The sequence below is a fragment of the Anolis sagrei genome, chromosome Y (genome assembly GCF_037176765.1).
Source record: "Anolis sagrei isolate rAnoSag1 chromosome Y, rAnoSag1.mat, whole genome shotgun sequence".
NCBI lineage: Eukaryota > Metazoa > Chordata > Lepidosauria > Squamata > Dactyloidae > Anolis > Anolis sagrei.
Genome location: NC_090035.1, coordinates 73477288 through 73501639, shown reverse-complemented (window position 1 = coordinate 73501639; position 24352 = coordinate 73477288). Strand labels below are relative to the sequence as shown.

General features: G+C 44.6%; 1 protein-coding gene across 2 annotated transcripts in view; it reads left to right on the top strand.

Moving 5' to 3' along the window:
- Positions 1-23764, top strand: part of LOC132780202 (ribosome biogenesis protein NOP53) — a 30718-nt gene extending 6954 nt beyond the window's left edge. The window contains exons 5-13 of one of the 2 annotated variants that reach the window (XM_060783780.2): positions 2069-2139; positions 4082-4177; positions 4317-4421; positions 7134-7331; positions 15874-16049; positions 16209-16275; positions 21665-21741; positions 22334-22390; positions 23688-23764. In XM_060783780.2, the coding sequence (XP_060639763.2) occupies positions 2069-2139; positions 4082-4177; positions 4317-4421; positions 7134-7331; positions 15874-16049; positions 16209-16275; positions 21665-21741; positions 22334-22390; positions 23688-23694 (854 nt within the window). In that variant the 3' untranslated portion in view covers positions 23695-23764. Of the gene's footprint in view, positions 1-2068; positions 2140-4081; positions 4178-4316; positions 4422-7133; positions 7332-15873; positions 16050-16208; positions 16276-21664; positions 21742-22333; positions 22395-23687 lie in introns of those variants that run through there. The other variant, XM_060783781.2, reaches the window with a different exon arrangement.
- Positions 23765-24352: the final 588 nt, after the last annotated feature.

The following is a 24352-nucleotide window of genomic DNA, read 5'->3' as shown; positions in this document are numbered from 1 at the left end:
ACATCCTACCTGATGAGCCGTCTTCTATCTCCCAGATCTGTTTTATCCGATCTGCCTTTTCTCCTTGTTTCCCCCTCTTCTTCTCCCAACCTGCCCCCGATCTGCTGGGTCAAGGGTTCAAGGCTAATCTTAGTGTCTTAGATCGTACCCTGACCTGCCCCGAGGCCAGCCTTTCCCAACCAGAACGTGACTGCCTTCCCACGCTTTCTGCCTGGGCCTCCAGCCATTGCCAAAACAGAGCAACACCACAGAGTAGGATTACCTCTGTTGACAGGGAGGGATTGGGATCCTTTGGTCTCACCCATCATCCTCTCGCCTTGGTCACTGCGGGCTTTTTATTCCTTTTGCTGAGCCTCGCTTTAATCCTCAGATTTTAAGGTAGTCCCAACAGGAACTCAGTGTCACTTAAGAAGGATTAGTTTCCACTTAACACAGGTTGGTGCCCCGCAGTCAAGGTGATTAGCATGAAAGGAAGGCTCTAATCGTGCGCTGTTGGTGAGAAGTGCTGAAACAGATGTAATGATGCTTTCCGATTACTATCAGGTGCTTAGTTCAAACTTAGTTCTCATTCCTATCATTTCACCAGCAAGTTTGCAGGGGCAAATTGGATGCCCGTTTCAGTCCGTAGCTTTTTTCTGACATTTAAAGTTACACCTCGTCCTGCTCTAAATGTTTGAGATAAAGATATGTTGCTTAGCACATCTGGTAAATCGTCAGCAATTGTAAGATCTATCAACCAAAAGGTTGCAAGTTCAAACCCCAGATTGGCATGAGCTGCCAAATGACACCCTATCTCATTGTTTACCTAAGCAATTCAAAAACAGCTTTAGCTGTAATTAGAAAAATTAGGTACCGCTAAAAAGTGGGGGAGGTATTTTACGATGCCATAAAGAAGATCAGAAAATGCTCGGCGACTAAAAGGAAGGAAGAAGTCTGTCTTGGTTAGATCACACCTGGAATATTGTATCCATTTCTGAGCACCACAACTGAAGAGAGATATTGACAAGCTGGAATGTATCCAGAGGAGGGAGACTAAAATAATCAAGGGTCTGGAGAACAAGCCCCATGAAGAGCAGCTTGGAGAGCTGGACATATTTAGCCTGAAGAAGGGAAGGCTAGGAGGAGACATGATAGCCATGTATAAATATGTGAGAGGAAGTCATAGGGAGGAGGAAGCAAGCTTGTTTTCTGCTGCCCTGGAGACTAGGATGCAATGAAACAGTGGCTTCAAACGACAGGAAAGGAGATTCCACCTGAGCATTAGGAAGAACTTCCTGAATGTGAGAGCCGTTTGGCAATTGAACTCTCTGCCCCGGAGTGTGATATAGGCTCCTTCTTTGGAAGCTTTTAAGCAGAGGCTGGATGGCCATCTGTCAGGGGTGCTTTAAATACAATTTTCCTGCTTCTTGCAGGGGGTTGGACTGGATGGCCCATGAGGTCTCTTCCAATTCTATGATTCTATGCAGATCTTCATTGCCAGTGTGATTTTTCTACTCTCAACTATTTTGTTGAGATTGGTCATTGCTGTCCTCCCAAGAAGTAAATGTCTTCTGATTTTCTGGCTGCAGTTTGCAAAGCAATCTTTGCGCCTAGAAATACAATGTCTGTCACTGCCTCCATGTTTTCTCCCTCTGTTTGCTAGTTATCAATCAGTCTGGGTGCCATAATCTTGGTTCTTTAAAAACATTTTACTGCAACCCAGCTTTTGCACTTTCTTATTTCCCCTTAGTTATAAGAATCCTCAGCTTCTCCTTGTTTTTGGCTGCCAAAGTGGAATAATCTGCATATCTAAGGTTGTTAATTTTTCTTCCAGAAATTTTAACTCCAGCCTTAGATTCATCAAGCCCCGCACGTCACATGATGTGTTCTGCATACAAGTTGAATAGATAGGATGAGAGTATATAGCCCTGTTGTATGTCAATAATGTCAATATGTCAATAATTCTCATTCTTCCCCCAGCTTCCAATTGGCAGCTGGAGTAAAACACATTCTGTCCCTTTCAGAAGAGACACGGGCTTTGGGGTGTTTATCAGTTTTATAATTCTCTTTTCTATCTTCCGTTTCACAGATCCACTGGACCAAGCCCTGGCTGGAAATGATATCTGGTTTTTAGAACAGACCCAAAAAAAGCCAGTCAAGGTAAGTGGATGGCCACTTTCTGAACAGGAGGAAGCTGTGAGCAGAACTGGGGGAAGTTCCTGGTTTTTGGACTACTGTTCTCAGAATTGCTCAGTGGAAATGACCTGTAATCATTAGGTTGATGCATAATTCAGAATAAAATTCAGAACTCGCATCTGATTTGTAAAATTTGTGCATATGGAGCTATTTCTGAAGTATGCAGGAAAGGTGGAATTTAGAATTTGAATCACTTGCCTATTTTTATTTTTTGTAAATGTTCTGTAACATTCAGATGTCTCCCAAGGTCAGTCTAATTTTCACTATAACCATTAAGCAACTTTGGCAAAGCCAAGATAACATCAAGTGCTTTTTACATCTCATTCCTTGCCAACTCCACCATAAGGAAGGCAACTGTAGGCGTGAATAACCACAGCCATCTTAGCTCTAGTTTGGAAAGGCCCTGCCGTAAACTACATTTCCCAGAATGCAAAGCTGCTTCAGACTCAAATGAGGCTGGTCTTGCAGTTGCTGTTTAGAGTTAGTCTAAATAAATATATGCAAAAAGGGCTAAAGTAAGTAAGTTAAGAGTATCTATGCTAAGTTGAAGTTATGTGGTTGTGTGTCATAAAGACGGACGGATATTCAAGGGGATTGCTATTGTCCCTTTTTGGGGGGATAAAATGTTTTGATCTAAACTTTTAAAAATCCCCAAAAATTTGTAGATGTGTGAATCTTTCTGAAACTTCCAGGGCTTTATTCCCTCGTTATCTTGTGGATTGTATATAAAATTCAAGTAGATAGCTCTTATAGTTTTTAAATTAAAATATTGTTTATGAAAACTTTGAAAATTTGCCAAAATTCCATGGATAAGTCAAATGTTCTGAAATTTGGTGAGCTAACTGTGCTAAATATGTTCTACCAGTGTAGCAAGTTTCATCAGGATAGCTCAAAAGATGGAGAGAGAAACCTTTCAAGTCTCCCCATGGACAGTGATGTTTTCTCTATTGCACATGCGCGACCGGCAGTAATGAAGTACATAAGTTTCATTGGAGTTCCAAAAATTAGGAGAGACTTTAGAAACAAAGCGCCAGCGCCCCCCTATTTTTGAAAGGAGCTTAGAACCATTTTTAATGGATCACACATGCCTAGTGATCATGCATTTTGTTGCATCTCAGAATAGGTTCACCTATAATAGGTGCACACAAACTGAAGTTTTTGTAGTTTATTAAAAAGTAAAGGTGAAAAGTTTAAAAAGCAAATAATGTTCCAAAGATCAATAAAACATAGCACTGTAAAGCAGAATTCCAAATGGCGCCAACAAAACAAAGTCCCATGAGAACATGACAAAATCCCAAGACCATGGACACAGGAAAACGAGCACAAGCTCGTGAGTGAGAAGTTGCTGAGGCAAAGGTTTGTTTTCAAACACCCTGTTTAATACCCTTTGCAATACATGAAAGCATTTCTTTGGCCTCGGACCTCCTTCTTGTTGGCTATTCTCACACTCCTTCGAACTCTGAATTCCAAATGGTCAGCCCGATCTAAGATTCCTGTTTCATCAAGGTCAGGCTGCTCGTTAGTGTCAGCCTGGTTGCCTTCCTGCCTACTATCAGGCTGAGAACTGTCCTCTTTTTCTGAGTCAATTTGCACCTGGCTAGTTTCAGTATCAAAAACATCATTCCCTGCTGTGGGAAACTGAACTTGCACACCCTGTTCCTCATTGTTTACAACAGAAACATTTGAACCTGATTGTGAACCTGAATCCCATCATCCTTGTCAGAAACACTCTGAGACCCCATTTGAGTCACAACACTATCAGTCTGTGTCGGTGGTTCCAGCTGAGTCACAACTCATTTTGGCTTCTTGGCAGTCGTAGCCCAAAAATAACTTGCAAACTTGGAGCACTGGGTTGTAGGAAGACTGGGGCTGCACAATGATACGATTTCTGTTCTTTATTATTTAGCGGCCAGAGAGGATGAAGAAGAAGCCATCGCAATTGCCAGCTGTGGAGGTCATCGCACCAGGAGGGTCTTACAACCCCAGTTTCCAATCTCACCAGGTATCTTGAAAGTTCAGAGGATATGCTGGGAAATTGCCATGGTATATTCCAAATAGGGTTGGGGGCTGCTGATTTAATATGGATAGCAATTATCTTACTCCTGACAGCTATTTGTATCTTTATTCTTGTACCTGGAAAGGCGCTGCTGCTCCAGGCCCATGAGGTTGAAGTGAAGAGACAGAAGGCGGAGGATAAACTGGAGCGTCAGCTGAATTTTCCCACAGCGGCTGAGGCCCCCACTCAGGTGAGCACTTTCCCCAAAAGGGAAGGAAGGAAAGCATCCTTTTGGTCAGCAAGTTCAGTAGCTCAGCGGTTTAACCCGCTGTGCCACCAGAGGGCCTTATTTCCTATTTAATCTTGCAATACTTACTTGGAAGTAGTTGTACTCCAGAAAGTTTGTGGCTGCCATTTCAATGTGCCATATTTAAACTTTCATCGGCCATTTTCAACCTTTCATGCACACCAAAAAACAAAGTTCCATGTTTGTATGATAGAACCAATTAGGAAATGACATTGATAACCCAGGAACAAAAACTGTGTTACATAGTGTTGTGTATATCCTGTCTTTCCCCATTCTGGGATGCAAGGCAAGTTATGCTACAATTTTTAAAGTTCTTAATATAAAAAATAAAATGCAATTACACAGTTCTTTGTGCACGAGGCAGGGCATTGTGGGCAAGCATACAGATGCAGAGTTGTCTGTTCTGCTCTACAGTCACACAAGGTGGAAGATACTTTTAGGTAGTGCCATTTTGCCAGGTTGTCTTTTGATTTGCCCACTCCACTTCTGAGTCTGTCCAGAGACTTGCAAGTTGACCATTCTTGTTTTGCCCCTGGAATCAGACCTTTATGAAGGGCCATCCAGTTGGGATTGCCTGATTTTGATGCCCACAGGGATGCTCTTGCTGTTGCTGGGGGAACATTTAGAGGAGTCGTGGTTCTCATGAAGCCAAACCCCGCTGCTCCTCCTTCTGGGGCTTCTCCCTCTCAAATACACTTTTTCTATTCCTATCTCACCCAGGGTTTTTAATGTTTTAACATTTTATCCTGTACATTTGGCCTGCCCTTTGTGTTTGATTTTATTATGTTATTTTGCAATGTTTATTTTATTTTGTTACTTTATGTATTTTGTTGTGATGCAGTTTTCTATAGTTTTGTGTCTTAACTGTGCTGTATTATTTTTGGGCTTGGCCTCATGTTAGCTGCCCCAAGTCCCCTTTGGGGAGATGGTGGTGGGTATAAATAAAGTTTATTATTATTTGAAACAAACAAGATGAATCCACAGCAGACACTCTTCTGGCTGTTGAATTGGATCACACGTCGGACATTTCCCAAGTGTCTAGGACTCTGCGATGTATTGGCAAATAATGCGTGCAGACCCCAGTAAGGTGGCCTTCTGCAGCTGGCAGATGATAATTTTGTCAGCGTTGATTGTGTTTAAGTGCAGGCCAAGGTCTTTAGGCACGGCACCCAGTGTGCCGATCACCACTGGGACCACCTTTACTGGTTTGTGCCAGATCTTTGCAGTTCGATTTTTAAATCCTCATATCGTGTCAGCTTATTATTATTATTATTATTATTATTATTATTTTCCTTGATTTGAGTCTACTGGGAGGAGGCTGATAGCCTTGCAGTGGGTGGCTTTCATATTGTTTAGCTTTATTTCTCTCACAGTTAGCAGCAAGCATCGGGAGGGGAAGTTGCTGCTAGTTTAATCAACTTTTTCCAGATAACTTGTAGAGTCTTACCAACAGGTGCAGGTTTGGGACACCCTGTGATTATTCTGCATATTAGCTGAAGTGCCAAAATCATCAAGTGCATTTTTTTAGATGAGCCCAAGAGAAAAAGCTTGGCAGGTTTAGAGCAACCTGCTTTCCTCCTTGGCTCTTGAAAGAGATCCCTCCTGCCTTCTTGGCACTTGAAAGCTTTACTCACCTGTGTAGTTTCCTATTTTTTTAATGAGATGACCAGGAAAAGGTGATATCTTGGCACAGCCCCCTTTTTGTCTTTCGTTCCCCTCACCTTGATACTTGGCTTGGAGAAAAGCATATATTTAGCCTCTTAATAGGCCTGAGCCTTTCAAGTCTGTATCAGTTTAAGGAGATGTGCTGGCCTCTGAGCACTAGAAAGTAATCCAGCCCAGAGGTGCCAGGGCCTGGCACTCAGCAGCCGCCTCCCACACGCAAGGGAAGCCCACGGCCTGTGGAAGAGTGGGCAAGCGGGCTGGGATTGGCAGGCTTGCAGGGATGCTATCTTACCTTGCAGGGATGCTATCTTATCTTGGAAGGTAGGCACCTTGTCAGCCCTAGTTCTTTACTCTGGTCCTGAGGTGAGGATGGTCCCTATTTTGGGCGACTGTGTTTACATTAATCTGTGGGCATTTTAAAATTGTATTTTAACTCTGTGTATCTTGTTGTATGTGTTTTAATAATGCTTTATGTCTTGTTTTGATGTTGCTCTACCCTGCCTCAAGCCACAAGAGGAGACATGTAATAAAATAATGATGATGATGATGATGATAATTTGAAAATACATCACACAGTCCTAGATGCTTGGGAAGTGTTTGACTTGTGATTTTGTGATACGAAATCCAGCATATAGATCTCGTTTGCTGTGACGAGAAACACAACAAGATGATTCCACAGCAGACACAGCTGGCTGTATTATTATCATTATTATTATTATTGACAAAAAAGCACAGTTGTAATAATAATAATAATAATAATAATAATAATAATAATAATAATAATACATCCAGCAGAGTGTCTGCTGTGGACTCATCTTGTTGTGTTTCAAATAATAATAATAATTTTTAATGATTTTTATTAGGCTTTTTCAAACTATTCATAAAAATAAATATTATTATTATTTTTATCCCCAGCCAGCTACCTGAAGGAATATAGGCAAGGTGTTTGGGTGTGTTTTGCCACTGACTTACTTTGCAACTATTTTTCAGGAAACCGTTTTCCAGGAACAATGCGAGGGACTCTTGGAGGAGGACTCTGACAGCGAGGAGAGACAGGAGGGCCCCGTAAAGCCCCAAGAGGACAACCTGCCAGAAGACTCTGCCTCTGTTTCTCCATTTCCCAGGACAGCAGCAGGAGAAAAGAAGACAGAACGGCAGCGGAAGAAGGAGAAGGAGGCCAAACGCCTGGTGGGTTGCTCTAGATTTTGGGAAAGAGCTTGGGAGAACCTCAGTCTTGTAGAAGGGTCAAAATTTGTTCCTATCTATGAATGCCTCTCAACCTCTCACTTTACTTACCTTCCCTGTAAGAGTCCTTTACCTCATCATGTTTCATCTTAGGACCAGATGTCAGCACTCATTAACTTTGGAAATTCTAGGGGCCAAATTCTTGCCTGCTTCAGGGCCCAAAAATTTAGGGAGGAAAGTGACTACGTGTCACAGACTGCATGGGAGAAAGAACTCTTGTCTTCTTGAGGGAAGTGTGAATGTTGCAACTGATCACCTTGATTTAGCATTGGATGGCCTTGCAGCTTCAAAGCCTGGCTTCTTTCTTCCTGGGGGAGTCCTTTGTCCGGATGTGATTAGCTGGCCCTGATTGTTTCATGTCAGGAACTTCCCTCTTGTTTGAGTATTGCACTTTGTTTACTGTCCTCATTTTAGAGTTTTTAAATACTGGTAGCCAGATTTTGTTTATTTTCATGGTTTCCTCCTTTCTTTTGCAATTGTCCACATGCTTGTGGATTTCAATGGCTTCTCTGTGTAGTCTGACATGATGGTTGTGAGAGTGGTCCCGCATTTCTGTGTTTTCAAATAATATGCTGTGTCTAGGTTGGTTCATCAAGTGCTCTGCTGTGGTTGGTTTCTCTGGTTGGATGAATCTGGAGTGCCTTTTATGTTCCTTGATTCCTCGACACAGCATATTATTTGGGAATACAGAAATGCTGGACCACTCTTACAGAATACACAGAGAAGCCATTGAAATCCACAAGCATGTGGACAATTTCAACAGAGAGGAGGAAACCATGAAAATGAAAAAAATTTGGCTACCAGTATTTAAAAACTTTAAAATCAGGACAGTAAATAAAGAGCAAGACACAGAAAACAGGGGAATTCCAAACAATTAGGGCCAGCTGGCACCTCCCAACAAAGGAGTCCCCCAGGCAAGAAGCAGCCAGGCTTTGAAGCTGCAAGGTGTTAATCAAGGTGGCCAATGACAACATGACACCGCCGTCTGGCTCCAGGGAAGGAAGGACCCCACCATCGGGGACGATGAGGAACGGGTGAGGGAAGGAAGGACGGAAATGAGGGGAAGGGGTGTAAATAGGAAGGAAATAAGGAAAGAAAGAAGAAAAGTGGGAAGGGAAGGTGTAGGAAGGAAGGAAGGAAAGAAGGAAGGCCGGTATATCAGAGAAGAAAGGTAGGAAATAAACAAAAGGAGGGAAGGGAAGGTGTATGAAAAAGGAAGGAAGGAGAAGTTGGGAAAGTATATGAGGGAAGAAAGGTAGGAAAGAAAGAAGAAAGAGAGAGTAGGAGCATGGGAAACAAGGGAGAAAGGAAGGAAGGAAGGAAGGAAGAAGAAAGGAGTGGAAGGGAAGGTGTAGGAACGAAGGAAAGGAAGGAAGAAAGGACAGAAGAAAATGCAAGGGAGGAAAGAAAGCAAATGAAGAAGAGAAAGGAAGGGAAGGAAAGAAAGAAAGATAAGGAAGTATGGAACTACAGAGCGAAGGAAGGAAGGAAAGAGAAAGAGAGGGGAGAAAGGAGACAAAGAGGAAGGAAAAGAAAAAGGGAGGAGGAAGGAAAGAGGTACAGAAGGAAGGAGGAGAGAAGGAAAGAAAAAAGGGAAGGGCGGAAAGACGCAGGAAAGGAAAAAGAGAAAGAAGGAGAGAAAGACGCAGGGAAGGAAAGAAATAAGGAGAAGGAAGGATGAAAGCAAACAGCTAAGGAAGGAAGTAAACAGGTAGAGAAGGAAGAAAGGAAAGAAGAAAATGGAATGAAGAAAGGAGTGAAAGAAGCTTTGATTCTATGATTCTAAGAGGGAGAAAAGGCTGGCCACAGCAACGTGTGGCGGGTAAAGCTAGTAACAATATCAATGTACTACCTCAAACTTTCAGGGTGATTGATGCTGGAGGAGAATGACCTTTACAATTACCCTGTTGAAAAGGCCAGGAGTGCTGTATCCATGTTATGATTTGCGTAGGCTCAAGATGGTTGCGGTTTGCAGAGCACCTCCTGCTGTGTCTTCCTTGGAGATGTTTGAACTCGTGGTCTCTTGGCTTGCCTCTCTCCTAGCCAGAATATTTCTGCAGCTGAGTTGTTGGAGCACACTCTGTTTTTGAGGACAGTGTGGGTTTGTGCTTCCCACTGTCTGCCTCAAAATCCAGACGGCTGTAGAACAGACCCCAAACATGCTAGGCTTGGATGATGCTTGGTTTTCAGACAGCTGCCTAGGAATAGTGCTGTGTTTGTTCTTCTATTCTGCAAGAGTGTAGAAAAGCTACCCAAGGGGCCCAGCATCCAGCTTCCTGAGAATCTCACATTAATTTTTTCTCAATTGTTTGTTCTCCTAATTTATTAATTCACAATGAATCTGCTGATAGTCAGCAGAAAACAAAAATGACTATCAGTGTTTTTAAATTGTTGGAGATCATCTGGGTTAGAATGTGTGTGAACAATTCTGTTGGGCGAGTGGGCTTATTAACAAAAGACCCCCTCCACAAATGCACAGCAGAGTAACTTACTAGTAGCAGTGTGACCCAGCACCCGTAACAAAAGTGATAAAAAGAACAACAACATACAGACCAACGTTATATCTTCCTTTGGAAGCTTTTCTTTATAGCAGAATAATAAGGTTGCACTATTTACAGGAACACAAAGTTATTTGTACTTCCTTCTTTGCTTCCGCGCTGAGCTTCTTTCTCATGCAGATAAAAATCTTCGCTCTCACTGAGCTTCCTCTCACAGCAAACTTAACAGGAGCTTTTTACACACAGCAGCCTTTACACAGGAGCTTCACACAAGAGGTCTTCAATCTGAGGCTCCTCTCACTGAAACGTCTCACACCAGGCCATCCTCATACTGAGGCCTACTAACACTGGAGCCTTCTCATCTTGAGATCTCTCACACTGAGGCCACTCACACGGAGGTCTCTCTCAGACTAATGCCCCTCATACACTGAAGTGAACTAACACACAGGCCTCTCTTAGCTAACTTAACAGGAGCTTTTTACACACAGCAGCCTCTACACAGGAGCTTCACACAAGAGGTCTTCAATCTGAGGCTCCTCTCACTGAAACTTCTCACACCAGGCCATCCTCACACTGAGGCCTACTAACACTGGAGCCTTCTCATCTTGAGATCTCTCACACTGAGGCCTATCTCAAACTGAAGCCTCTTCATACTGAGGTCTCTCACACTGAGGTCTCTCTCAGACTAATGCCCCTCATACACTGGGGTGAACTAACACAGAGGCCTCTCTCAGCGAACTTAACAGGAACTTTTTACACACAGTAGCCTTTACACAGGAGCTTCACTCAAGAGGTCTTCAATCTGGGGTTCCTCTCACTGAAGCTTCTCACACCAGGCCATCCTCACACTGAGGCCTACTAACACTGGAGCCTTCTCATCTTGAGATCTCTCACACTGAGGCCACTCACACGGAGGTCTCTCTCAAACTAATGCCCCTCATACACTGAAGTGAACTAACACACAGGCCTCTCTTAGCTAACTTAACAGGAGCTTTTTACACACAGCAGCCTCTACACAGGAGCTTCACACAAGAGGTCTTCAATCTGAGGCTCCTCTCACTGAAACTTCTCACACCAGGCCATCCTCATACTGAGGCTTACTAACACTGGAGCCTTCTCATCTTGAGATCTCTCACACTGAGGCCTATCTCAAACTGAAGCCTCTTCATACGGAGGCCATTCACACTGAGGTCTCTCAGACTAACGCCCCTCATACTCTGAGGTGAACTAACACAGAGGCCTTCTCATACTGAGGCCTACTAATACTCTGAGGCCCTTCTCCCACATAGACTCTCTACAAACTGAGGGTACTAAGCTACAGGCACACCTGGTTATATTGAATTGTACCTTTTGCTGAGTGATTGTATCCATTTAACCCTTTCAGTGCTTGACTCACATTTTTGTAATTAAAAATGCCTAGTTAACTTTTAGTATTTCTGACAGATTCCTGCTGACCACTCCCTGGCCAAAGCAGATTGCAAAACTTTCTTTAAAGTCTAGACTCCATTACATTGCAGAGTCCTTTCTTCCACGGCTTAATTTACATAAAACAATAACACTGCCCAACACATATTTTGGTGCCTCACTTATTAGACCTGAATATATTTGACCTGCTGATTCCAAAAATGGCACCAGCCTATCAGCTCTAGTTTTTGGGATCTTCTTAGGCGATCCCTCGTTGGATGAGTAGGATAGTCTTCCATGATCAGTGTTCTTGTGGATCCGTAGGTGGCTGTGGAGCCCTATTCTTGACCTGCATCTTCACCCACAGTGAGGGCATTGGTTTCCAGGTGGAAGGCAGTTTCGGTCGGGGTTGGCTTGACGTGCCTTCCTCCTGGCACATTTCTCTCTTCCACTCTCCATTCGTGCCTCTTCAAATTCTGCAGCACTGCTGGTCACAGCTGACCTCCAGCTGGAGCGCTCAAGGGCCAGGGCTTCCCAGTTCTTAGTGTCTATGCCAGAATTTTTAAGTTTTTGGGATATTGAATATATGGTTAAACTGCTGAGCTTGTCGACTGAAAGGTTGCAGGTTCAAATCCAGGGAGTGGTGTGAACTTCCGCTCTTAGCCTCAGCTTATTTATTTATTTATTTATTTGTTTGCTTCATTTATTAACCGCCGCTCTCAGCCCTAGGGCGACTCGTGGCGGTGTACAACATAAACAAACATATCATACAATAAGCTACCATGGCACTATAAACAACATAACAATAATACACTATCATCTAATTACACTAAAAATCCGCTTCGTCTTATCATAGGATCAACCAATCTCGTAGTCTACATTCCGTTCCATTTGTCGTTTTCAATTGCTGTAGCATTTAATTAAATGCCTTCTCGAATAGCCATGTCTTCAGGCTCTTCCAGAAGGACATAAGGGAGGGCGCCTGCCTGATGTCAACAGGGAGGGTGTTCCATAGCCGGGGGGCCACCACTGAGAAGGCCCTATCCCTCGTCCCCGCCAGACGTGCCTGTGAGGCAGGCGGGATCGAGAGAAGGGCCTCCCCAGACGATCTCAAGGTCCTTGTGGGCTCATAGGCCGAGATGCTGTCCGAAAGGTATTTTGGGCCGGAACCGTTTAGGGCTTTGTAGGTTAGCACCAGCACCTTAAATTGGGCCCGGAAGCTTCTGCCAACCTAGCAGTTCGAAAACATGCAAATGTGAGTAGATCAATAGGTACCACTCTGGTGGGAAGGTAACGGGGCTCCACATGGGCTGGCCACATGTCTATGGACAACGCTGGCTCTTTGGCTTAGAAATGGAGATGAGCACCAACCCCCAGAATCAGACACGACTGGACTTAATGTCAGGTGAAAACCTTTACCAGTTGGCCAAAGAATCATGATAACTATATCTAAGAATAGAGATATAGTGGAGCCCCTGGTGGCGCAGTGGGTTAAGCAGATGAGCTGCTGAATTTGCTGACCAAAGGGTTGTCGGTTCAAATCTGGGGAGCAGGGTGAGCTCATGCTGTTAGCCCCATCTTTTGCCAGCCTAACAGTTCGAAAACATGTGAATGTGAATAGATTAATAGGTACCAGCGGGAAGGTAATGGCGCTCCATGCAGTCATGCTGGCCACATGACCTTGGAGGTGTCTACGGACAACGCCAGCTCTTTGGCTTCGAAATGGAGATGAGCACCAACCCCCAGAGTCGGACATGACTGGACTTACAGGGGAAAACCTTTACCTTATATCTAAGAAACTAGAGCTGATGCATGCTATCCAATTCACCCCAAATAACCCGAGGAAGAGTTTGAAAACCCAAGACTTTGAGAGAAAACAATGGTTGGGCTGTGTAATGTAGAGCGAGTGTGTATTCAGATACACTACCTTTATCTGATGTGTGTCATTTGAATTTTTCCCTGGTGCCAAATTTGGGTTTTCTTGCAGAACAACTCCAGCTGTTTTTCAGCACAGACTGTCCTGTGAGCGTTTACCGTGCCTTTTTGTTCTCCCTGGGTGAACGCACAATACGCCCGTGACTGCGGTTCTTCCTGCAGAGGCACCTAAAGCTGCTGCTGTGGCATTGCTCTCCGAGCTGCCCTTGAGAAGCCGTAGCAATTGGGGCTGCCTCCCGGGCCGCTTGCCAAAGGGAGCTTGATTATCCTCTGTGTCGCTGCTGCTGCCGCCACCGCTGCAGCTCCTGAACATGCAGCCATCTGGCAGAGCCCAGCGCCTGCCATCTGCTCCCTGCAAGAGCATTGTGGAAAGAAGGAAGAAAGGAAGGAGGGAACTCGCTTCGAGGCCCCCTTCTCTGCCCCAGTCATCTTAGCCTGACTGGGAGGTCAATCAGGGTTGCCTTAACCTGCAGAGGGCACTGTGGGAAGAGGAAAGCCGGGGAAGGGAGCAAGAACCATTGCCCTGTGTGTGTGTGTTTATGTGCCTTCAAATCGCCTCTTGACCTATGCCGACCCCATGAATTTCACAGGGCTTTCATACTCAGATGTGGTTTTGGCAGTTCCTTCCTCCAAAATATAGCTTACTACTCCTTGGGCTTGGGGAAAGTTTTTCTTTTGGATGGCCACTTTGGGTATCGGTCCAAAAAGACACCTTTTCTCATGCTATGGGAGTTCTAGCCTGCAGCGTTTGAGGAATGGGACCAGGATATGCCTTCAAGTTCCTGTTGACTTATAGTAGGCCCGTAAACTTCATAGGAGTTTCTAAGGAAAGGAGGAGCCCCTGGTGGTGCAGTGGGCTAAACCGCTGAGCTGCTGTACTTGCTTTACTGAAAGGTCGCAGGTTCGAATCCGGGGAGCCGCGTGAGCTCCCACTGTTAGCCCCAGCTTCTGCCAACCTAGAAGTTCGAAAACATGCAAATGTGAGTAGATCAATAGGTATCGCTCTAGCAGGAAGTCATGGTGCACAAGTTAAAACTTGTGCGCCAGCTGCAACAGTACCTTGAGAAGTCTGACTTGACCATGCCTTAGTTACCTCAATATTGGACTACAGTAATGCATTCTACATAGGGCTGCCCTTGAAGACAGTTCAGAAACTACAGCTGGTGCAAAGGTCAGTGGCCAGATTATTAACTGGAACAAGTTATAGGGAGCGGTCAACCCCCTTGTTTAAACAGCTCCACTGGCTGCCATTTCTGGTCCCAATTCAAGGTGCAGGTCATTACCTATAAAGCTCTAAATCAGTGGTTCTCAACCTGTGGGTCCCCAGGTGTTTTGGCCTACAACTCCCAGAAATCCCAGCCAGTTTACTAGCTGACAGGATTTCTGGGAGTTGAAGGCCAAACCATCTGGGGACCCACAGGTTGAGAGCCACTGCTCTAAATGGTTCAGGACCTGCCTATCTTCGAGAACGCATCTTCCCCTACGAGCCCACACGCTCCTTAAGATCTTCTGGGGATGCTCTTCTCTTTCTCCCACCCATCTCAGGCGCGGTTGGTGGGGATGAGTGAAAGGGCATTCTCGGTGGTGGCCCCTCGTCTCTGGAAGTCCCTCCCCAGGGAGATTAGGCTGGCACCTTCCCTACCCACATCCCGTAAGGAATTAAAGTCCTGAATGTTTCGTTGTGCATTCGACTGATGACCCCTATGACAAATGATTTGTATCATGACCTGAATCTGAACTCCTATATTCCATTATTATATTTATTTTTAAGTTAAGCTGAATTGATCCTGTTTAATTGCTCTGTTCCCCCATGCTATTTCCTATGCTACTATACGTTTCTATCCACCTTTTGAACCCCCCTATCCTTTAACCAGTTCACATAGTTGCCCTCTCCCCCCCCCCTCCAAAATTAGTCTGCTGTTGCTTTTGATGCTTGTTTATTATTGTTTATGCTGTTTTATGTTATTTTAACTGGTTATTGTTCTGTTTTTAATTGTATTTTGCCCTGGGCTTGGCCCCATGCAAGAAGCCCCGAGTCCCTTCGGGGATATGGAGGCGGGGTAGAAAAATAAAGTTCTTCTTCTTCTTCTTCATGCCAGCCATATGACCTTGTTGGAGGTGTTATGAACAATGCCGACTCTTCGGATTAGAAATGGAAATGAGCACCACCCCTCAGTCGGATACCACTGGACTTAATGCCAGGAGAAAACCTTTACCTTAGGAAAGGAGTATTTGATTTTGCTAGTTTCTTCCTGTAAAATATTGCCCCCAGCATGTAGTATTTGTTTCACAGTAACTCATCCAAGTGGCAGCCAGGTCTGATCTTGCTTAACTTCCAGGATCAGATGGAATCTGGTGTCTTTAGGGCAGGTGTCAGACTTGTGGCCCTCCAGATGTTTGGACCACCAACTCCCAGAAGCCCTAGCTAGCTTGTTCAATGGTCAGGGACTTCTGGAGCTGAAGTCCAAAGCACCTGGAAGGCCACAAGTTTGACGCCTCTGCCCTAAAGACACCAGATCCCATCTGATCTTGGAAGTTAACCAAGTTTGACACTACTGCTCTAGGGTATTTAGGGTCCATCCTGTATGAGACCTTGTTTCCTCCATCCATTCACCCATCTATCAATTTATCTCTCCTTCCACATGCAGAAAGCTCGTGAAGCAGGTGAGAAGACGGCACGGCTCCGGCGGCAAAATCTCTTCCAGCTGCGGTCCATCCGACTGCAAGTGAAGCAGTGGGAGGCTGAGTTGCTGCGCCGGAAGAAACTGCGGAAGGCCAAGCGGGAGGCAGAAGCCAACAAGCCCAAGCGGCTTGGCAGACTGAAGTAAGAGCTTGGGCAGGTCAGCGTGGGGCGGAGGGGCTGAGCTGGGAGACATCCACTTATGTACACCTCTTCAGGGAACTGTGGTTGGATGGGACAGAGTTTGGCCTGTTTTGTCTTCAGCATTTCTAAGCAAATGCCTTCTTCTCTTCTCTGCAACAGGTATGAAGATCCTGACCTGGATGTGCAATTGAGTACTGAACTAGCAGACTCTTTGAGGAGGCTGAAGGTGAGTAGGTGACCTCCTTCTCCAGCCTTTGGGCTGCAGGACTCTAGCGAGCCTTTCTGACCAAGGGTCAGAGCACTCCCATCTACTATAAATCAGTTACCATTGCCCTACGGCAGCCTATGTTTTAAAATCCATTCTGCCGCTTCTGTGTTTCCTTCTTGGATTGGTGCAATTTTCCCCTCTTGAGCCAGCCACTTTAAAACAGGCTTCATTTAGGTATGCAACATCAGCATGCCTGGAGTTCATAGTTCTGCCCCAAGACCTTCTAAGGAACATAGATGTGTGGGTTGCAAAAAAAAGTCACAAAAACCAATGCTGGAAGTGGCTGGGTCTGTTTGTGGTTTTGGAAAAGCATTTACAAATGGGAAAAATTGTGGAAAGGGCATTTTTAAAGTGTAATTTCCTTCTTGCCAACTTGATCCAGCTGGGCCTCCAAAACACCTCCCAGGTAGCTCAGTGCGGGATAGGAAAGGGGGTTATGCTTCCCACATTCTTACCTTCCTTTGGTGTCCAATGATGAGACCCATCCTTGCGCTCGGAGAATTTCCAGCATTGTTTGCCGGGAATGTGAAGGTTCCCAGGGGCTCCCTGGGCCTGCCGAGTAGGTAAGGACTGGGGAGCTGAGGCACCTAGGCAAAAATCCTTTATCATACTTTCTGTTGCCACCTTGAGAGTTCACCCACCTGAGTATGAGGGAGCACTCGGGTATTCAAGCAGTCCTCATGGTCCCTACTTGGCAGATGCTCCACTGTCTTGGGAAAGGCCTTTCACACTTCTCCATTGCTTCTGTGTCAGCTGACCAGAACTTTGGAAGCATTGGCTGGACAGGGAATTCTACTTAAAAGCAATTTTTCCAAAGTTTGTGGAGACACACACACACACATATCCCGTCCAGCTTGTATCAAAACAAACCTAAGGCATAATTGGTTTTTATATGTTGGGTTGTCGATTTTTGTTGTTACGGCTATATTGTCGTTGTGTTCAGGCATGAACGTTTGCCTTTTATGTTTGGAATCCATCCTGAATCCCTCTGGTGAGATAGGACAGAACATAAATAAATATTATTATTATTTTACTGACAGAAAAATACAGTATGACACAACAAACGAGATAAATATGCTGGATTTCGTATCACGAACTGACAAGTTGAGCACTTCCCAAGTGATTGGTGCCACCTTGTGGGGTGGGAAGCTTAACTGCTCCAAGGATGCTGAAAGCTGTGCTGGTGGTAATGTAACTAACAGCAGGCCCAACCAAGTCAGAAAGGTCTCAGCTGAGGAGTGGAACTAAGAGCAACTAACCCATTAGCACTATGCGGAAGCAAACCAAAACAAAGTCTATACTGGCTCGGTTGTCGCCCAGGATAAAAAGAATTATTATTATTGTTTCAAACACACAAAATTAGTACATAGCAAACAAGATCACTATGCTGGTTGTTGCATTGGATCACACGTTGGACACTTCCCAAGTGTCCAGGACTGGGCCTTTTGCAGCTGACGGATGGTAATTTTGTCAGCGCCAATTGTGTTTAAGTGCAGGCCAAGGTCTTTAGGCACTGCACCCAGTGTGCCGATCACCACTGGGACCACCTTGACTGGCTTGTGCAGTTCGATCTTTAAATCCTCATTGTGTCAGCTTTTCCACTTGTTTCTCTTCAATCCTGCTGTCGCCTGGGATTGCAACATCGACGGTCCATACTTTGCTTTTTAACATGAGCGTGAGGTCAGGAGTATTGTGCTCCAAAACTCTGTCAGTCTGAATTCGGAAATCCCAGATTGTTGTTATTATTATTATTACAGCCCCCTCTGAAAAGTTCGGCTTTGAACCACACTCACCCAATTTAGATTTGCGAGAGAGAGAGAGAAACGTATTGATTGAAATCCTTCCAAAACAGGCATGGAGAAAATCCGACCTTTCTCCAGGTTTTTGGAACTTCAACACCTAGAATTCCCAATGGTTGGAATTGTGGGAGTTGAAGTCCAAAACACCTGGAGGGCTGAAGTTTGCCTTTGCCTGTTCTAAGAGTATAATAATCTCAGCCTCTGCTCTTTCAATAGTCTATGATAGGTAATTCGGCAAGTCTTTGTCTAAAGAAATGCCCTTTCGTTTTCGCCCTGCACATATTGAGCTACTTATTTTCTTAGCAAGGAGCTCATGAAGGGAAATTTCTTAATTTTTAAATATCTTCAACTCGGACTTACAACGACCCACTCCTAGATTTATTTATTTGTTTATTTTGGCAGAGTTTATTCAGCAGAGGGTTTGCATTACTTTTCTTTTAAGGCTGAGAGACTGTGACTTGCCCGAAGTCCCTCATTGGATTTGCGTGACTGAGCCCAGTTAAGAGCCTGTCCAGCGCTCAATGCCAAACATTCTCCAGATCTTATGCCCCGGTGTCACAGTGAGTTAAACCCTTGTGCTGGCAGGACTGAAGATCAACAGGTCACAGGTTTGAATTCGGGGAGAATGCGGATGAGCTCCCTCTATCAGCTCCAGCTCCCCATGCGGGGATATAAGAGAAGCCTGCCACAAGGATGGTAAAACATCCGGGCGTCCCCTGGGCAACGTACTTGCAGATAGCCAATTCTCTCACACCAGAAGCAACTTGAGGTTTCTCAAGTCGCTCCTGACACACAAAAAAAATATGCCCCAACCAAACTGTTCCTTTCCACCCTAGCTTAAGAGATGTTCCTTTTCTTAGCAGTGCCATGGTTGGTAAGTTTACTTTGAGATTGCTACTTCCTCACCACCATCCAAGGAGGTTTTAATAGCCAGGCAGGCTTTAAAAGAGGGGCCTTCCCATTGGCTAAACAGTCTCTAACATGCCCTCATCTCTCCCCTAGCTTACTGACACCTTGCTTCAGCAACTTAACAAAACACATCTAAATAACAGTTATTTTGGAACAGGAAGGCACTTAATAAGTCTATGTTGAGGAGCTGATACTGTGTGAAGAGTTGCACTCCTGGCGCAGGAAGTGTGAGTGCAAAGATAGCAGAGCAGAGTACATCCCATTGCCCCATTTTGCTATAAGGAAGAAGGGAAACTCTTGCTGCAATGGGAAATTATTCAGATTCCTGGCAGACTGATATGGGCAAACTTTGATGTTGCATTGAAAACAGATAATTGTGGCAGTTCAATGTATTGTCAAAGACTTTCATGGCTGGAATCACTGGGTTGTTGTCGGTTTTTCAGCCTATACCAGTTTGGCACCAGAACCCGGGATTCAGAGTGTTATCATCTAAGGCAGTGATTGCTAATCTGTGGGCTGCAAACCACCAGTGGGCCTCGAGGATGAAAATCTGCTCCGCGAGCCTCCTTTCTCTTTATTCATTTTATTTTATTTCCACTTCTTTTGCATCACCTGCCACTCCTTCCCTGTCACTGACCACATCAGCTCTAGATGATTGAATATGGTTTTCTGTGGGCTAGCAGATGGTGACTACTGGGTGGCATATGTTCTGTATCAGAAACTAGAGCTGATGTGGTCTATCCAATGCAGTTTTCTGAATCAGAACCCCAAATAACCAAACCAAATCTAAAGTTGACCCAAAACTGATTCTTAACCCTTTTGGTACTAATTTTGGAGAGTGGTCCCTGGTCAAAAAAAGGTTGGGGACCACTGACTAACGAAATTTTCAAACTTCTTTCTGTGGCAGAGAGATATATATGCTTAAACGAGTGAATTTAAGTTGCAGTTAATTTCTTTGTGTTGCTGTGAGTTTTCCGGGCTGTATGGCCATGTTTTAGAAGCATTCTCTCCTGATGTTTCACTCACTCTATGGCAGGCATCCTCAGAGGTTGAGGGGTTTGTTGGAAACTAGGCAAGTGAGGTTTATATATCTGTGGAATGTCCAGGGTGGGAGAAAGAACTCTTGTCTGTTTGAGGTAGGTGTGACTGTTTCAATTGGCTCACAACCTTTGAGGATGCCTGCCATAGATGCAGGCGAAATGTCAGGAGAGAATGCTTCTGGAACGTGACCATACAGCCCGGAAAACTCACGACAACCCAGTGATTCTGGCCATGAAAGCCTTCGACAATAATCTTACCAGTATTGCAATGGAAAGCGTGGGTCTGTTTTTGGCTGATGAGTTAATTAGGATTGTGTGAATGTTGCAGTTGTTCACCTTGATTAGCACTGAATGGCTTTGCAACTTCAGAGCCTGGCTGCACGGCTTTGAAGCTATCTACAAACCCACTAAGAAAATCCAACAAATGCTACATTCAGCAAAGGACAAGAGGGATAGCATTTAAGGCAGGGGTCCTCAAACTAAGGCCCAGGGGCCGGATGCAGCCCACCAAGGTCATTTACCCGGCCCTCACTCAGGGTCATAGAATCATAGAGTTGGAAGAGACCTCGTGGGCCATCCAGTCCAACCCCCTGTCAAGAAACAGGAATATTGTATTCAAATCACCCCTGACAGATGGCCATCTAGCCTCTGTTTAAAAACCTCCAAAGAAGGAGCCTCCACCACACTCTGGGGCAGAGAGTTCCATTGCTGAACGGCTCTCACAGTCAAGAAGTTCTTCCTCATGTTCTCCAGACCCTTGATCTGCTCCCTCCTCCCTATGACTTCCTCTCACATATTTATACATGGCTATCATCATATCTCCTCTCAGCCTTCTCTTCTTCAGGCTAAACATGCCCAGCTCCTTAAGCCGTTCCTCATAGGGCTTGTTCTCCAGACCCTTGATCATGTTAGTTGCCCTCCTCCGGACAGCGACTACACAATTGAAGAGCTTGTCAACATCTCTCTTCAGTTGTGGTGCCCAGACCACAACCTAAGTCTGAAACGACTTGAAAGCACACAACAACAACAATCCTATCTCAGCAGCCAAAAGCAGGCCCCATTGAAATACTAATAAGTTTATATTTGTTAAAATTGTTCTTTTTAATGATTGTATTGTTTTTAAGTGTTTTTTGCACTACAAATAAGATATGTGCAATTTTCATAGGAATTCATTCATGCTTTTTTCAAATTATAATCTGGCCCTCCAACAGTTTGAGGCACTGTGACCTGGCCCTCTGTTTAAAAAGTTTGAGGACCCCTGATTTAAGATCTTGCAGCTTCAAAGCCTGACTGGTTGCTGCCTGGGAGAATCCTTTGTTGGGAGGTGATAGCTGGCCATAGTTGAGTCTTCTCTGGAATCCCCCTGCTTTTTGAGTACGGCTCTTTATTTACTGATTTTAGAGTTTTTTAAATCCTGGTAGCCAGATTTTGTTCATTTTCATGGTTCCCTCCTTTCTGTTAAAATTGTCCACATGCTTGTGGATTTCAGTGGCTTCTCTGTGTAATCTGACATGGTGGTTGTCAGAGTGGTCCAGCATTTCTCTGTTCAGATATCAGCTTCTATATGTTTTTCATGCTATTTTTTGTTTCTTCCCCAAGCCTGAAGGCAGTATCCTGAAAGACCGCTTCAAGAGCCTTCAGAAACGCAATCTCATAGAGCCCAGAGAGCGTGCAAAGTAAGTGAAACCATTGTATTGGATGGGACTCAAGCAGTATCATCACAAACTTGTATTCTGAGGATCTCACTGCTTATATTTCTGGAGTTTGAAATGTGGAAAGCTCAGAAACATGACTCGGACAGAGAGTCAAGCAGACAGTCTCATCTAGTGGTGGGTTAATAAATTGGTTAGTTAGGTTGACCAACAGACTGATTATTTTCAATTTCTGGCAGCTTTACAGTTGGATTTTGGAGGTCATCTAGCAATGATTTTTCTTCCATTGTCCTTTGTTATGATTTCCACTTTGGTGCCCAGAGTTAAAGATTTACATTGGCTATAACTGGTGAATCTGGGGGGTGGGGTGAGCTCCCATTGTTAGCCCCAGCTTCTAACAACCGGGCAGTCATGCAAATATGAGTAGATCAATAGGTACTGCCATTGGTGGGAAAGTAACGGCGCTCCAAGCATCAGAAGACAATAGAAATGAGTTTATTTGTCAGGAGTTTGTGTTAACTCAGCTATGCTTGTATTTGAAGTTCTGGGTTTATCTATATCTCATGCAAAGAGGAACCTGAGTTGTCCCTAAACATCCTTGTCCTTTTCGTTTCAGATTCAAAAGGAAATACCGGGTTAAATATGTCGAAAAGCGTGCCTTTCGGGAGATCACGTAAGCATCTGACAAAAGAGTGGTTCATTTCTTAGTAACGAAGCAAAAGTGGGAAGAGAATAATGAGGGATGGTGCAGTGCTAATCTTGAAACGGTTCCATACTTTGAGATATAATGGGTGGGAAAGTTCTAGAACAGTGTTTCTCAACCTTCCCAATGCCGCGACCCCTTAATACAGTTCCTTATGTTGTGGTGACCCCCAACCATAAAATGATTTTTTTTCCTACTTCATAACTATAATTTTGCCACTGTTATGAATCATAATGTAAATATCTGATAGGCAGGTTGCATTTCCAGTCACTGGACCAAATTTGGCACAAATACCCATTACGCCCAAATTTGAATACTGGTGGGATTGGGAGGGATTGATTTTGTCATTTGGGAGTTGTAGTTGCTGGGATTTATAGTTCACCTACAATCAAAGAGCATTCTGAACTCCACCAGCGATTGAATTGAACCAAACTTAGCATCCAGAACTGACCAACAGAAAAATACTGGAAGGGTTTGGTGGGCCTTGACCTTGAGTTTTGGAGTTGTAGTTCACCCACATCCAGAGAGCACTGTGGACTCAAACAATGATAGATGTAGACCAAACTTGACATGAATACTCAATATTCCCAAATGTGAACACCGGGGGAGGGGTTTTTTTGGGGGGGGGGGGAAGAGACTTTGACATTTTGGAGTTGTAGTTGCTGGGATTTATAGTTTATAGAGCATTCTGAATCCCACCAGCAATAGAATTGGGCCAAACTTTCCACACCGAACCCCCATACCTTGAAGGGACTTGCTGATGTGAGCCTCCCTCCAGCCTCGCATGCTCTCCCTCACCTGAACATGCGCACCACGCTGCCATGCGCCGAGCATACCTGCTCTCCCTTCCCCCACTTGGAGTCTCAGAAACAGCCCTCCTCTTGGCTGAGAGGCCAACCAATCACAGCAGAGGAGAGCTTTTGGTGGAAGGATTTGCTGTCTGTTTCCAAAAAGGAAGAGAAGAACAGGTGGAGAGATCTTCAGCCTTCTCTGCCAAAGTTCATCAGAAATATATGTTCCCTGATGGTCTTTGGTGACCCCTCTGAAACCCCCTTGTAACCCCCCCCCCCGGGGGGGGGGGGCGACCTGCAGGTTGAGAAACACTGTTCTAAAAGTTAGCATTTCAAAAAAGTAACGTTTCCAAGCTCTGCTATTTGCATCCAACTTCAGATAGTTTCTCCAGTTGTACTTCTGCCATCCTCCTCCCTTTGGTTTGTGACTGCTCCACCCAAATTCACTGCTGTTCTCTCTCTTTCTGTTTCTGCAGATTATAGAACATGGATTGCACCAGAAGAACCCATCCTGTCCCCTCATGTTTCATTAAAACTCCATAAACACGTTCAAGTCAGCATCCTTTTTTTTGGTCTTAAGTGCAGTGGAAGAGAGTGTTTTATTTATCATGCAAGAGTGGCCCAATAAGTCATCTGAGTCCACAAACTGGACATCCTGTCCTGAGCCTGTATCTACTCTGCTCTTTAAAGAATAATTCCAAAACCCAGATAAGAGTAATGCCTTTTTATAAGGCCACTTCAAAGGTCACCGCATGTGTTGCAAGCATTTGGGATCTCCAGATCTCTTCCACCAGAGCAGGCATACACAGCATGTGGCAGATGATTTAGCTCATGGTGTCTATGCGATGTGTTTCAAAACATCACGTAGCAAGTAACAGGTTGGTTTCAAGTTGCAAGAAAGAACTATTGTCTGTTTGAGGCAAGTGTGAATGTTGCAATTGGCCTCCTTGATTAGCATTCAATGGCTTTGCAGCTTCAAAGCTTGGCTCGTTGCTGCCTGGGGGGAATCTTTTATTGGGAGCTGTTTGCTAGTCAATGCACAATGGAGGACCTTCTTATAGCAACACAAGAGGCACTCCAAATGGCCAGATACTGGTCAAAGGGCATTTAATCAACTACCAAGCTTGCAAACTTTGTGTTT